Source organism: Buceros rhinoceros, unplaced genomic scaffold, assembly GCF_000710305.1.
Source record: "Buceros rhinoceros silvestris isolate BGI_N320 unplaced genomic scaffold, ASM71030v1 scaffold12558, whole genome shotgun sequence".
In the NCBI taxonomy this organism is placed as follows: Eukaryota; Metazoa; Chordata; class Aves; order Bucerotiformes; family Bucerotidae; genus Buceros; species Buceros rhinoceros.
In genome coordinates, this window is record NW_010427559.1 from 168,570 (window position 1) to 184,516 (window position 15,947).

The following is a 15,947-nucleotide window of genomic DNA, read 5'->3' on the forward strand; positions in this document are numbered from 1 at the left end:
CTCACAGCATAACGGATGACTGAGTACTTGCTGAGCTTATACGTGCTATTGATCACTCCTGGCTCCGCGCTTACCTGGCTGACTCTTACTTAAATTCCTTTAGAAGAAAAAAAAATGAAAAAGAGAGAGAGAAAGGTGATACTTGCTCCCTTCCTCTCCTGCTGAGCTCAGAGGGCTTTCTCCTGTTGCAAGCATGGAGGCAGTGGACAGATGCCCAGGCAAGATCAACTTCTTAGAGCTGATGCAGCGTGGGAAGTTGTTTGCCATCGAGAGAGTGAGACTGCTAAGTCAAAAAGTGGTAAATATTCTTCATTTACTTTGCTAGAAAGTTTGAGAGAAAGCCAAGAATGATTTTCACTGTCTAATGTTATATATCCTTTTTCTCCTTCATAAAGCATTCCACTGACTTTCCCATCCTTCTTTATTCCCATAGGAAGATAAAGCTTGTATCCATTAGTAGATTAAAACCATACTTAATAAATTTTAATAAATATAATAAACTTTTACCCTGTATAACTTCATGATGTTTGTGCTTGTTCTTCCAAAGAAAGTTTTTACAATGAAAATCAGAATTGCTTCTTCAAGGGTTAATTTGGGGATTTCCAAGACACTTCCTGATCACTGTAAAGTTTTGGTGTTTTTTTTCTGAGTGTGCTGTAATTGTAACAGTTTTACTAAACTCTGTTCCTCATAACTGTTCGTCTTTGGCATTATTTCCAAGGAATCATAAGCACCCAAATGTACTGTCTCCTAGTACATCTTGTAATCAAGCCCTAATATGGTCATCATCTGACATTTCAGCTTGACTACCAAGCCTGGGATTTTTAAGACTGGAAATTTGATGGGTTTTTTGAAAGGATAAGTGTTTAGATGATGGTGGCGTGGGGAAAGGTTTTAGATGCTGCACTACCATGCTGAAAAACAGTAGCAAAGTCTCACTTCACATGTATAATTTACAATAAGCGTGATAACCTGCAAAATGTTTAGCACCGCTGAAGCATCACGTGCAAAGCTGATTGTGATGTTTCTCATAACCTAGTTTGGAATTACAAAACTAAACCCAGGTGTGTCTGTGGAATCAAATGTGAGATTGCCCCAGAAATGTTTGCTTTCACTGCGTCAGCCTGTGGAGGTGATGTGTAATATGAAGTAAAATATTAATGGGTTTATGTGACTTCTTTTTTCTTACAGAAAATAGTACGCGGTCATAAAATGAGCAGTGGTGTATTTATCTGTCTGGGAAGGGGAAGCAGGTGATGATTGTCATCAAGTCTCTAAAAACAAATTTCAGCTCGGGTTTAAGTTTTTATTGATGTTTTCAGGTTCCTAAAAACTGAACTTGACCAGATCATTCCTTGCAATTGACTTGTACAACTCTGGAAAAGCTAAAGAAATGCTTGGTGGTAGTTCTGATCCCTGGGCGCTACACAGGGTTCCCGGGACAGTTCTGGTGCTTCCGTTATGAAATATGAAGTGAGTGGGCAGGTATTGCATAGCAGGGTCTTGGCAACGCTGTGATTACATACACGTTTATTAATACTCGTGGTTCCTTGAAGCACTGAGATCAAGTTTCCAACCGGCTGTTATTAAAATAGAAAACCAAACCCGAAAAGGACAGATTAGTTCACTGAGTCTAATTGGAAAAGCATTTCATTAGAACGGGTCAAAAACCTAGTCAAAGAGCTCTGGCAATCACAGTGTAACGGTACATTAGGGAGTGCTTCTCGCTAAGCATGGCCTACCCGTTCCTTAATTAAAATGAAAATGATTTAAGCTGCTATTACTTTCCATTGCTGTTTAACATAGTTAATAAAGGTATCTAATTGTTGGAAAATTGACGAGGTTCTCTCATAAAAGATTGTTCTCAAAATTAACTCTAATAACTGAGGTTGGAGAATTTTGGGCCTTTTAATGACATCTTTAAAAAATCCTTTGTCATTAGAATGCACCAAAATAGCTCCTGCTTTTATGAGATCCTTTTTCCTTGTTGCTGGACTAAATTCCAAATAGGAAAAAGTGACTTTGCTGGAGCTCGCCTGAAGCAGACCCAAAGAGCTAAATAGAAGTGCTTCAAAAAAATACCTTAACAGGTTGGCTTGTTAGACAGAGAATTAATTTGGGGAGTAATCTGAAAAATTGTGGAACAAAAACCTTTGGCAAGTATTAAAATCGTGTGCAGGAGCTGGGAGCTGACAGGAGGCGGTGTTGAGAATAGATTCCCTAAAATCTCTGATTGCTGCAGTTACCAAGAACTGTTTGCTGGAACATATTTTCCTTTTATTGCAGGGTCAGAGGATTACAGAAGTAAATTCACTGGGAAGTGTTTCATGGACCTTGTCTGTCCTGAGAAGTGTCGCTGCGAGGGAACGATTGTAGACTGCTCTAACCAAAAACTCACCCGATTACCCAGTCACCTCCCTGAATATACGACTGACCTGTAAGTGCTCTGCGGGGCATGTTGGTTTTCTGAGGTTTTAAAGGCTGTTAAAGGGAGCTTTCTCTTTAATCTCCCTGTGAAAAAGGGGAAGGTAATTTTATTTCAAAGGAGCACCACAACCGTCTTATCTCCTTAGCATTCATGGCAGCTGTGAGGATGAGAAAGGAGCCATGGCCCTGTGCGTCAGCTGCCTCGGTGTGGCTTCTTGAAGCACTGACCTGCTGTATGGGTCCTTCTGCTCTACTCTGAGTCCTTTGTCCCTTTTGGGGTCCCCTTTGGGTTCAATCTGTGATCAGGAACTGATTCCATCTCAGCAGTGCTTGCTACTTGGGTGAAATGGCTCCCTCTAAAACTAAAGTATTGTTAAACTCAAAGTGATTTTATGAAATTGATTTGCTTTCAGAGATTCTCCAGAAGCATAAACATAATATACTGCTAAAATGAGCGTGAGAAAACATGTTTATTACTTAGTAACTGAAGAATCTGGTTCCTTTGCTATAGTCACAGCCCCTTCAAACACAGTTCTCTTTTTGTGTTAGTATTCTTTTCATTAGTACTTCAGTTATTGTGTTTAAAGCCCTCTAAAAATTGTTGAAGATAGAAAAGTATGAGACACACATCCAGAAACACAACAAATTCTCTGTGTAGAAAAATGGAGCTACTTGTACTCGGAGGAAGCATTTTGCATTGCAGGAGAAAGCCTGCCCAGAGAGTGGCCTTTGCCTTAGTTTTGAAGACCCAGTAGAGTTTGATGAGAAAGGACCTGAAATCAGATCCTGTTTGCATGGACCACGTCTTCAGTTGCATGTCTTCTGTAGCAGGATGCATGAGGGAGCTTTAGCCGGGCAGAGAAGGCTCTGGAATGGTTGCCGTTGGTAATCCCTTGTCCTGTGTGCTGGAAGAGGGCAGCATTCTGACCCCGTCCTTTGGCATTACACCCTTACAAGCCTGCCAGGCTTTCACGTTAGACACCCTTCTGTGTTCCCTTCCCGCAGAGCTCAGCTCTCTTCGCTCTAGGAGTCTGAGAGATGGCAGAGAGTGTCTTGCTTCACAAAGGGCAGTTCTCACGCAGCAGCCCTGTATGTCACAGAGGTATTCTATAGACATCTGTGAAGTACTAAATGTCTCTCTGTTTGTTCCTATCAGGCGTCTGAATGACAATGATATTTCTGTGTTGGAAGCTATTGGACTCTTCAAGAAATTGCCCAACCTCAGGAAAATGTAAGTTTGATTCGCTTGCTTGTTAGAATACATGCTGTCTTGGATTAGAAGGAAGGAGGAAGAGATGATTTTTTTGTATAGTTTAGTACCACTAAATTATACAAACTAGTAGCAGAAATTGCTTTTTAAATGTGAATTTAAGGAAGCTGAATGGTTTGCCTGTTAGATGGACAGGCCCAGTTAAACACAGTCACAGATGGAGATCCCGGCGTTGACATCAGAGTATTCCTTAGGCTTTGTTTCTTCAAGTCTTTGACTCATGGAGACTGAAGGGAATTCTCTCCCCGAATTTACTGAAATGTGTGCTTATTGTTAGAGAGGGCTGAGAAGTTCAACATTTTGCCTTTGTCTTTTGAATGCACCGTGTGACTCCAACTAACGTTACAAATAGTCAGAGGAAAGTAGTGTTACAAGATACAGATGATGGCAGCTTCTTTTGATCATTATTGTTTCAGAGAGGAGAATCAATTAGCTAATTTAGAGATCAGCCATTCAAGTATCTGTATAATTCTGTTAACAGCCCGAGTCCTGGCACTGGCCAGTGTATACATTTAGTAAGAGCTGTGTTTTGGAAAGAGGATCATATATGAGATACCCCTGCATAGTCTTCTGGATGGGTCTTTCTGGAGCTTCATTTCAAGTTTTAACTCTATGGCACCATTGCTAATGCCTGACCTAACAGCTTGCTTTTAGTCAGATTTTATTGCTAGTCTCCAGATAATTTAGGGAAACCAACCAACCAGGCTTTTTGTTCTGCATTCATTTCACGTGGTTTCTGCCATCTGGAGCTTCCTAGCTGTTGGAATCCATGTAAGATCTCGGGGATTTGGAGAAAACTGCGGTGGGATTCTTATTTCAGTTTTATTTCTGCAAGAGTTTCAGATGCAGTACTGCAGGTTTGGGAGCGGGGGCTGTATTTGTGCCAGTTAGAGGCCACCAGCCTTGGGGAATTAATCCTATACGTTAGCCTCGTGTTTATGAATGATCTGTAAGATGTAGCTACAGAGTACTGAGAAAACAGTGTTGACGTTGTTGAAGTGCTCCGTTGCCTGTGTAAGTAGATAGTTAATGGCAATGAAAAATGCATGGTATATCAAAGTACACGCAAATTGGAAAGCATCTGTCATCAGACCTTCAGGATTTATGTTTTGAAAACTAGAGAGGTGTGATAGCTGGCATAATTTCTTTCAATTTATTTAAAACTTACCCTAGGCAAGTTATGGTGCTGTCCTTCCTGTCCCCATCGATCACCAGGTGGGAGGGCTGCTCCGCAGGGCCGTCTTGTTATGCATGAACGCAGCATCGAGCAGTTAAGAGAGGTGTTTTAGCAGTTTGTTTCCTGTGAAACAGAACATCCTTCTGCCCTGTCCTTGGTAGGCGGTGAGAACTGAGGTGTGCAGGTGAGTTCAAACAGACGGCAAAAAGAAGTTGTGCCTTACACCTCGTAAGCATCTCTCATATGGATTTTTAGTGGCAGCCTCCAAGCAGAGGCTCTCTAAGAGATCTTTGTAGTTGAGGTAATTTTTTTTGTTCTACCTGATGTTGTAAAGAAGTATCTCAATTTGAATAAAGGGATTTTCTGGAAAAGGTGTTTTTTAGTATAAGTAGAGCAATAACTATTTCAGCCATAACCTTACGCAGTAGCCTGATCTGTGTAAAGTCAGATTAGATGGGTTTTTCCTAATTCTCCTCTTGCCATTCTGTGAAGGGAAGGGGTTACCCGGAAAAAACGAACAAGCAAACACACATACCCCCCTTTCGTTCTGTGTTATTGTTCGGCCTATACGAAGTATCCTTCTGCTAATAATAGGCCTCTCTCCGTCAGGCAAGAAGGGAAGTGCAGGGAAATCCCGGTGGTCGGGATGCCACAGTCGGTGCAGCAGCTCTGCGGGAATGGGATGCCTGTGCTCGTCACTAACTTTTACTGCCTACTGCTGCTGTTAAATTAAGGAGGAAGAGTGTTGATCAGACCCCCATTTTTCAGTGTGTGTAAGGGACAAGAGATTTTACTGTTGTTTGATTGGCAATTTTGACTCTGTCTCATATTCCTTGTCTGTTCAAGTGTTAAACAGCAGGTGGAGGAATCTGGAAATTGCTTCCTAGGTTTAAGAAAACAGTTCAGAGCTTTGCAGGAGCAGACCATTAGCCTACATCACCTTTTTCTTTGTTTCATTATTTAATCTTTTTAACTCTCTCTCTTCTGAAATGAATCTGAGTGCCTGAAATCTTGGTAGCTGAATGGGCAGTTGGGTGATTGCCCTCTGATTGACCTTCACTTCCCTTCGAGTACTGCGGTTCCACTGTGGCTGGTAAAGCTCCAGCATCATTCCAGAGAGAGAGGAATTAGCTCCTCCTTCCTCTTGAGGGGTGTTTCGTCTTGGTGCCACCTCGTCTTACCTTATGCTTAAGTGTAGCTTTGGTTAATAACGTGACCGCTTTGAGGTGGTCTGCAAATTGGATCTTAAGGAGGAGTCAGATTTTATTTCCATTCTAGGTGAGCACTGACGTTTGTTTTGTTCTTTTGTCACTCCAGCTCTGTCAGTTAGCCAGGTCTGCACGTGCGCTGTGTCCTGTCACAGTCTCTTGGGTTTGCTAATAAGATTCCAATAGAGATTTGGCATTGACATTTCAGGGTTGCTCCAGAGTGCATATGTGAAAATAGTCTGTAATTATCAATTCATACGATAATTTTCGGTTGGACTCTTGTCCCAATCCCTTGCCAGGTTCCTCATCTCCTGAGTCAGTGCGGTTTCTGTTCTCACCGTGTTTTGCCTCAGTGTAAGGCTGGTGTCCTGTCCCTCTTTGCTTTACCTCTTGCCAGCCACTGACAAAACTCCTACTCTTTTCAGTCAGGTTCCCTTCCTGTCCCTCACAGTTACTCCACTGCATCACCTGGAGCTGCACTTACAGCCTTCACAGACGTCTCTGGGCGCCCCCTCCCTATCCAGCCATGGTCATTACTGCTTAATACTGCCTGGGATTCGTCGAGTAGATACTTGGATAGAGAAATGTGCCTAGTCCCAAACTTTGCACAGCCTTTAGCTCAGTGTCATGCACTGTCTTGAGAGACATTGAAAGATGTCATGGGAAGAAGAATCTGAACTGAAAAAAAGTCTCTATAAAATTAGCTCCTAAAATTAAATTTATGCAAAAAAATGTCTCACACTCTCCTTGGATTGTGGTAGGAATCTTAAATCTCTTTGTTAAAGACTAAGAGTTCAGCCAAATCCTATCAGATTTTCACAGGGGAGATGTATCCTCTGAATAAAACACTTACATGGTAGTTACCAGTTAACAGATTCGAAATCAAAATTTGAGCACTTGGGGGTTTTCACAAACACGTTATCAAACTTCAGAGACGTGAGGAAAATGCTATTTTAGTTATTTTATTTCTTAGAATAGATGAACATCCTTCTTTTGTTTAAAAAAGAAAAATAAAACTAGAAAGTATCTCCCTCTAAAGATGAGGAGGACATCTGACAGTTCATTCTTTTAAATCTCACCAATGTTATAAAGTAAGCATTAAAAAAAAAAAAAGTGTCAGACCTCCGTTGCAATAGGTGGTACTGCCAACCCTGCCTCTAATACATAATTAGCTTTTGGGGTGTAATTTTTCTCTAAATATTCCTCCTAAGCTGAATCTTATTGTATGATATGTCAGCTCGGCATTTAATTTGTTTTAATGCAAAATGAAATTGAATTCTCGATACAGAAATTTAAAGGTCACGGATCCATAATGCAAAGTTATGCCACATTTTATTTAGGAATTAAATTGCTGAGATTACCCGGCTGGTTTTTAAAAGGTTAACATGTCTGTGTGTGCCTTTAAAAAAAAAAAAACCAAAAACCTTCTTTAATTAGCTGCAAAATCTTATAGACCTGATGCTACTTTCATAACCTAAATTTTAATCCATCTCGGAGTTTAATGTTCTTTACAGTAGAATAAACAGGTTGATGTAGATTCCTGTAGACAGATCTAACCCAGTCTAGAAATAATTTACTGGGTTCTCTGGTGAGTTTTGGAAGATGCCCTGAACTCTGTGTTCTTTCCTTGCGTTCCGTATTACTTCCCCTGATCCCACAAGTGTAAAGGGATGACTTGGCTCTGAAAGCTGAAGTCACATCCCAGTGACTTCCAGGCTCCGAGAGCTGTGGTGCTAGTATTTTGCAGGATGCTTGGAAAAGCGCAGTCTGAATCTGCTTTAAGTGCAGGAAAACTACAAGGGGGTGTTTCTGAGCTCCGTAGGTGTGGGAGCAGCTCCACAACTTGGGGTTTTGGGGGTATCCTATGCCTGTGAGAGAGAGAGGCTCCAGGACCTGCCACCTCCCAGCCCGGGCAGCCAGCAGTTTCTGCCCTGCAAAGAGGAGTATGTTCCTAGTGGTAGATCTCACTCAACACCATCAGGCTGGTGTGAGTGGCTGCACCACCCTTCACAGAGGTAAGGCTTTTGACTTTTGTGGGAGGGAGCCGTTCCTTGCTCACAGCAAATACCGAATCCAGCATGATGCACGATTCCCAAGTCATGGAAGTCCCCGTGACTCCCTGGGACTATCTCAAGTTGTTAAATCAAAAAAACCCCAAAACCCTCTGGTCTTGGGGACTCCCATGGCAGTGGGAGCCTGGAAGGGTCTTCTGGCCAGAGCAGGCAGGTGGTTCAAGCTCCAAACCCCGCTGGGTACCTAACTCAGTGGGAGCACGGAGATGCACTTGCTTGCTGACATGGGATGCTGACCCATAGGGAGAGGCTGCAGTTCCCAGATGTCAGCTCCAGAGCTTGTCCGTGGGAAATCAGAGGGACCGGTCATTTCCACTGAGGTCCCAGGAGCTGTTTCTGCCAAGAAAAAATCGACATCTAACAGTTCATTCTGTTAAATCTTGCTGAAATTACAAAATGAACATAAAATACGGTCTTAAATAGGAAGCATCGGGTTGTGTCAGGCAATAGCTGGTGTTGCCAACCCCACCTCTAGTATATATTGCCTTTGGAGGCTTAATTTGTAAATATTTCTCCTGTGTTGAATTGTATGGCAACTTAGCCCAGGGTATAACAAATTTTACATGTAAAATAAAATTGAACCCTGATAAAGTTTGCAGACTCAAAGTCTGTTTCACAGACAGAATCTCAGGTTTCTGGGGAAGGTAAGAGTAGTTTGTGTCCTTGGAAACAGCTGTTATCTGCTGTTCCGTCCCCTAAGCATTAATTTTGCCATGGCAATTGAGGTTGTAGACGTCTGTCACTTGTTACTCAGAAACAGACTTTATTTTCTGGAAATGATGTTGTGGAGACTGTTGTGGTACACGGCATTTGGGCTCACCATGTGCCTCCCTAGTTTCCAGTGAGGGTGTCAGTCTGTTCTGTCAGTGAATGCAGGAGTGTCACTGGGTGTACTTCGCTGTCTGTCTGTAGAGTTTAAGACTTGAGTGCCAGTCTGCTTCTGAGAACTCGCTCTGTAAAAGCCTGTCTACCAGCCTGTTGGTAAAAGCTGTAGAACCTTCTCGGCATCCTCCAGAAGAACGCAATAGCACTGGGGTTTTCCTGCTAGACGTACATGTAAAAATTCCAAACGCATCACCATGGACAGAAATATTCTAGGGAAAAGCCCACTCGGATCAGCCTGTTAACATGGTAAACCTGGAAGGTTCGAGGCGAGTGCAAGCAGAGCCTTTGCGGGTGGACTGCGCTTGGACCGCTGTTCTTGCAGGAAGGTGTGTTGGTAACACAGCGGTTGTAGCATGCTGAAGAGCCCGGCAGGTACAGCAGGAGTGAATGATGCTCTTCAGTCTGAACAGAGTCCAGCTTGTTCTGCTGGAGTTATCGGATCAACAGAAATGATATTATTACCAATTTGAGTCATAAAGTAAATACAATCTGACCGAAAAGTGAGCTGTGTGAACAATGTCACATAGGTAGCTTCTTTGCTCTGTTCGTTTCCTGTTCCCAGCCCCGCATACAGTAAATCCAGGCTTTCTGAAGATTTCTTTTGACCTCTTGCCCAAAATAAGACGTCTTGGAAATAGGATTACATGTTACCGCCAGGGTAAATCAGGGTGTCCGTATGGAAACAGTGACCTTTCCTGGGTGACCAGGCTGACAGTAGGTTCCCGTCTGGGTCCTTCCGGAGAGCACAGGTGTCTTGGGAAACACTCACCACTCCTTTTCCACTGCCTTCCAGTATATCAAGAAGAATTTCTCGCAGCAGCTTAGCGTTGCAAGAGGATGGGGCTTTTCTCTAAATGGGAGTTTGTGGCAAAGTCCGTCAGAAGTTTATTTTTCCAATGGAAAATAAAATTCCTTGTCAAGTGCTCCAATCATATGTGAAAGATTCTTTTAGTGCTGAGAAGGACGGACTAGAGTGCTCTGAGTTGCAGAGCAGGTGAAAGTTTCACCGCTGTTGTTTTTCAAGGTTTGTGTCAGCTGATTATTTTTGCTGGTAACTGTAGACTGAAAAGTACGTGATTTCTCATGTTTATTATTCTAGAAGGTCAGGCTTTAAGGAGGCTACATTTTAACTTTTTTTAGTGAATGAGCGCTGTCATCTACCTTTTTTTCATTGTTGTTGCGTTCTGATATGGGAAGCTGTAAGTCAGGAAATAAAGAACTCCAGTTGGTTGAACATCTGCTTTGACAATACTCCAGGCAGGAGAGCAGGGCAGCGTCATCTTTACCTATTTATTATTGTAGAGCTTGTCTTTTCTCTGCCTTACAATTTTGATTTCTCCATAGCATTTAATCTTGGATTGTCAAATCTTTTGCATGGGAAAGACATAGATAATTGGCCGCTTCTGAGACTGTTAGCATATTTCTGGATAACTTTGTGGTGTTGAAATGATCAGGCATGATGACATCAAATGAGTGAAGTTCTCTGTCTACAGAAGTTCTTTGGCAGCAATTGAAATTCAGATGGTTTGGGTTGTTTAAAGGTGCCAATTCCTTTGCAGATTATAGCGAGCCTTTTTCTCCACTATTTGCTCTTTTTTTTGCCTTGAGTATCTAATCACCCGTTAAAATTGCGCCCACGTTTTAGTATGTGTGACTAAATACCGTTCCGATGGTAAGAACTAACAAAACTTTGTAACTACAAGTAGAGGTCAGTTTGCAATCTGTGAATTGCAAGGCAAAGTCTTTATGTATAGTAACAACTCCCCCTCGGTTCCCACCACAAGCATTTACTTATTTATTCATTTATTTTTGTGCAAATATGCATCATGGCATGATCTTTGCCAGGAAAGGGATCACTGGGAGCATTTATTTATGCCAGCTTTCAAAAGAGATGCTGAGCTATAAACATTTCCATTAGTGAAATAGCTGAGCCCTGAAATTAAAGGCATATGTCAGAATATCCTTCCTTGCCTTGCTTTGACACTGAGCATAAACTCTCCATGTGAGAGTTAGCACAACGTACTAAACTTCTGGACAGCAAAATCTGCGTGTAAGTATTTCTGTATGTTTTTCTGTTATTTTTGGCTGGTTGCTGGTATACTCCTATTTTTCCGATCACAGAATGCACTAGAGGTGATGGGCCACATGCTGTAGGGCCCATTATCTGACAGTTGTTCAGCAGACATAAACCAGCGGACTCAAGTTTCCCACATGAAACCTATCTCCAAGACTCAACTTTTTTTTTATTTTATTAAGTGATGACTTCTGCAAAGAGCAGGACCCACATTATTTCTGTCTGAGACCAAGCTGTCCTGTTGCCATGTCTTCTGTCAACTTTTATCCCAACAAGATCGCCTGGTCCTCTGAGCAGAGCAGCCCAGGTGTTAATCTGGTACCTTATCACTTGGTTTCTATCACCTGGAATTGGATTTTGAAGCTATTACTCATGCTGTGTGTGTCCTGGGATCATTTCTGCAATAAGTTATGAGTAATAGTGTTGGAGTTTGGCATCTTCTTGGGAGCAAGCGCACATCTTTTACTTTCTCTTTTTTGTTGTAGACAATAAAACAAAGAACAGTGTTTCCTGTCATAAACCTAAACAAATCGGATTATTCATCATAATCTATACAGAGCATCATAGGAGATACTTAAAGGGCTCAGGCCCAAGGTTTTAATGTGCTTAAGGCCTTTTATAGAAATGTTTTAAATAATTAAATGCCATTTATTTTTAAGCATTTCTAATGGCATTTTATCGTTCAGAAGTTTTCTATTCACTGAGTTTTTCACAAATATGAAATATTCAAGAGATTAATTTTGCAGAACTTCATTTGACTTTGTAGATGAGGTTTTCCAATGTTGATCTATAAGCAAACATCTTGAGACTGTATAGGCAGAGTAAATATTTAGAAAATAATGCAGAAAAAATTGCAGTGGTTGTGAATTGAGAATTAAGTGATACTCGTTTCATTTTGAGTGACGGTGTCAAATGTAGGTGCCTGGGAATTCCTGAGTGCACACGTGAAGATTTTTACAGATACATGCAGTCACACAGTGTTGAGTTTAAAACCAGGAAAGGCCATCAGATGTATTATATCAGATGTATCTGATACAATTGTGGGTTTGATGAATGAAGACGAGCCATTTGTAAGTGCAGGAGGAATTCTTCTGAACTTTTGTGTGCTCTCCGTGCTGAATCAGCGTCTCTCTAGAAAACCAGTAGAGGGCACGTATTCTTCCTACTTCCTCCTTCCAGTGTGATTACACGTTTGGAATAAAACACTGATGAATTTCTTACTGTGACTGGTTGTGTTCTTCCAGAAACCTAAGCAACAATAAGATCAAGGAGATCCGCGAGGGCGCATTTGATGGAGCTTCAGGAGTGCAGGAACTGATTCTGACGGAGAACCAACTGGAGTCAGTGCATGGACGAATGTTCAGAGGCCTCACGGGGCTGAAGACGTTGTAAGTGCAAAGACCTGTCTTTCTCTGTTGCTCTCTAAGTTGAGTGGGGATGCTCAAGTTCAGCCTGATGAAATACCTGTTACTCGACAACAAGCTCTGAGGCAGGGTCTTGTATCACTGTCAGGAAATCTTCAATGCGTTTCTTTTCCTGAGAGATTTATCTGCTATTTCTGGGGCGGGGGGGGAGAGGGGAGGAAAAAAAAATTTCACTAATTTCAGGAATAACATGATGGTGACCCTGTCATGGGTCAAATTTGGGTGCTTTTAATCGTTTAATACTTTTATGAATTTATTATTTCCTGTGGAAAGAAGGCATTTAGGAACATATTTGCTGTCTATTATTCCATCCTCTCACTCTGCCTCCACCCAAATGGGAATGCTTAAACCAAACCTCAGAGCAGGCTGGGAGCCTAGAAGATTTTGGGGTTTTGGTGTTTTTTTTTTTTTTAATATCGTATGAACTCTGTGAAATCAGTGGGTAGGGAGAGAAGATAGACTCAAGTTGTTGCTGCCACCAGAAGAGGTGTAGCAAAGCAACTTTAAGTCAGGCATAACCGAACTTTTACAGGTCGTGCTCCAGAAGGTAGCTGGCCGCTCACTCTGCGCCAGGTGTAGTAGCCCACAAGCACAGACAAGGCTTTGGACTAGCCGCAGCATGCTCTTTCTCGCCCACACCAAGTACTGTAGAAATCGTGTGGGGATGTAGCGTTAATGTGGCTGTGGTTGGGGGGAGTGTGAAGGAGACATAGAGCCCAAGTGCGTAAGAAATCTGTTTGGTATTACTTTTGTACTTAGACGAGCTTTATAATTTATTTCTGAGAATGAACGCATGATAAACGCATAGTACCTAGCCCTAATTTATGTTCATGTTAAAAGTTATGTTGGAAGAAGGATCACAGACAAGATTTCAAGATGGTGTCTAATCCACCCCATCCATCATCCTGAGCAGCAGTCAGGGACTAGGCTTCTGGTGACAGCAGAGAGTCATGGCAGACAATGCGTGTGATCTGTATGTGAAAAACACTTCTCTTGCATAGTCTGCCCTGGTGTGGAAGGAAAACACTTGACAAGGCGGATGCTGTCAGTAAATAGACTCTAGGAATCAAAATGCAGTTTAAAATATGCAATTTATTCATTAGCAACAAATGCTCCTTATGTCACAGAGTATCATGGCACAATTACCTCAGGCCTTACTCGAGTGTTAGAAGAAATCCAAGTTTCACTTCAAGGACTTTGGCCTGTAATGACAAATAGGGAACTTTTCTTTTGCTGTTCCTTTAACAGTTTTTTTTCCTGTGGTTACAGCCATCTGTTCTTTAATGTATGCACTTTAAGGGCTTGAAAATACTGTCCATAGATACTAAATGAATTCTTATACTGTAAAGCAGCCTGTGGCAGTGCTCCTAAAGAAAATTCAGCATTTTTTTAATAAAAAGATGCTTAACATTCAAGCTATCCTGCTGACCTGACCTACATTTCCCCCTAGCTGATAAAGCAGTTTAAATACGCACAGCGTGATAGGAGGCTCTGTAAGTATAGGTTTTCCTTCAGGAAGGGCACACAGTGCACGGTGAGCCATGATATGAAGCTGGAGGGTTTGGCTTGAGGGACATACATTTCTCTCCATTAATTGACTTTCTTTGAACATTGAAGTTGTGATCTTTTGCAAAGAGGCCACGTTGGACAGGACTATGGTCCAGTTTTTAAAAGACTGCATTTCCTGAAATGTAGTAAGTCGCTGTGGAAGATACATAGGCATCCAAATAGTCAACCCACCCTGCAGTACTCCTGCCTGATCCTTTACGTGCAGGGCTGAGGAAACATTCCTTCCTGCTACTAAGGCACTAAGGGCCTTACTTCTCTAATTTACTACCCTGTTCATTGTGGAGCTTGTGGAGTTGACCTGGCTTTCAGGCAGCTTAGTACTCCCTGCGTCAGGTGTGCGTCTCTGTGCCCTGCGACTCTTTTCTGACACAGTTTTACCCCCATTGTGATACCAAAACTATTGAGACCGTGGTGCCTGTGATCGTAACTGCACATGGAGCACAATAATGCAAAAGCAATCTAATGGTCGGGGCTTAGGCTCTGAGTGCTTTACTACACTGTGAATTTCTATCCAGCCGTACCTCATCTCTCTTCAGCGTTTTTCAAGTATCTATTGATGTAGCATCTAAACACCCAAGTGGCAGATGCCAATCTGAGATTTAAATCCAAGCTTCTGAGGGAGTCTGAATTTCCGTTGTTCGCGGCATGAATTTGATACCAAGGAGTTAACCCTCCTCAGTCTGGAGGGTCAATTCCCTGGAACAGCAGCATGAGCTACATATATTTTGTGGATTTTTTGGTATCATGCCTTAATTACTGAATGATTTTTTACCTAAGTAGGAATATCAGAACTGTGTAGAGATGTTTACAGACCCAGATGTTGGTTGGCATGCAATGTATCAAATACACATGAGCCCTTTTTGCTGCGGAGTGAAACAAGATACTAGAGTCTTTCAGATTAATTGGGCTTTATCGTCGAGTTCATTGTTACCATAACAACTCGGAGAGATGCACCTTCCAAAACACAGCACTGATTCATCTGGTACAAGCACTGAGAAAAGACTATTTTATAGGGTGGTTATTGCTTTCTGCCTTGTCATTTAGGGATTATAATGACATTTCAGAACTTGTGTTAGTTCTGGAAATCTTTCCTAAGCTATTCCTTGATTTCTGCGGAGGATGCCATTTCCTTCCATACTTTTGCTGTGTGGGTTACAAAAACCATCCGTGATAGGGTAGAGGTAATGCAGCCAGTATTGTTGTTTCCATGCATTTCTGGCAGTCCTTCTCAACTGATCTCTGAAATACATCCTCACTTATGCTCAGATATTTACTAATTAAAATATTTACAGATTAAGTCTTCGGTTTTTATTTGACATTTGCCACTAGTCATAATTTTAATTACATACTACTTTCAGATGTGGAGCTCTCATCAGCCTCTAATGTTCTGTGGAACAACTGTGCTTTAAATTGATAAGACAGCATTTGCGTGAACCTAGCCCTCCTATAGCTGTGCGATCAATAAAAATACAGTGCCTGCCAAAGCATCCCTTGAGGCCCTAGATGAAGGACCTCCTATCCTGAAATTATACCTCCTCCCAGTAGTTCCTAATTCCTTGCTTTCATCCCTGCAGGATGCTGAGGAGCAACTCTATCAGCTGTATCAACAATGACACCTTTGCTGGACTGAGCTCAGTGAGGCTTCTTTCTCTCTATGACAATCACATCAGCACCATCACCCCTGGAGCCTTCAGCACATTGGTCTCCTTGTCTACCATGTAAGTTCTCTTTGCAAGGTATGGGCACGTAACAACACCGTCATTCTGCGCTTTCCTTTTAAGGCGGCAATGTTTGAGTTACAAAATCAAATCACTTGGGTTTTTGTATATGGAAAATCTCAT

General features: G+C 42.0%; 1 protein-coding gene across 1 annotated transcript in view; it reads left to right on the plus strand.

Annotated features, from left to right (window-relative positions):
• LOC104498555 (slit homolog 3 protein-like) overlaps positions 1–15,947 on the plus strand; it is a gene marked incomplete at its 3' end in the record, with an annotated part of 172,351 nt that overhangs the window by 126,743 nt on the left and 29,661 nt on the right. Inside the window, exons 12-15 of the mRNA XM_010141950.1 lie at positions 2,287–2,437; positions 3,584–3,658; positions 12,358–12,501; positions 15,681–15,824. Coding sequence (XP_010140252.1) covers positions 2,287–2,437; positions 3,584–3,658; positions 12,358–12,501; positions 15,681–15,824 — 514 coding nt within the window. The remainder of the gene's footprint in view (positions 1–2,286; positions 2,438–3,583; positions 3,659–12,357; positions 12,502–15,680; positions 15,825–15,947) is intronic.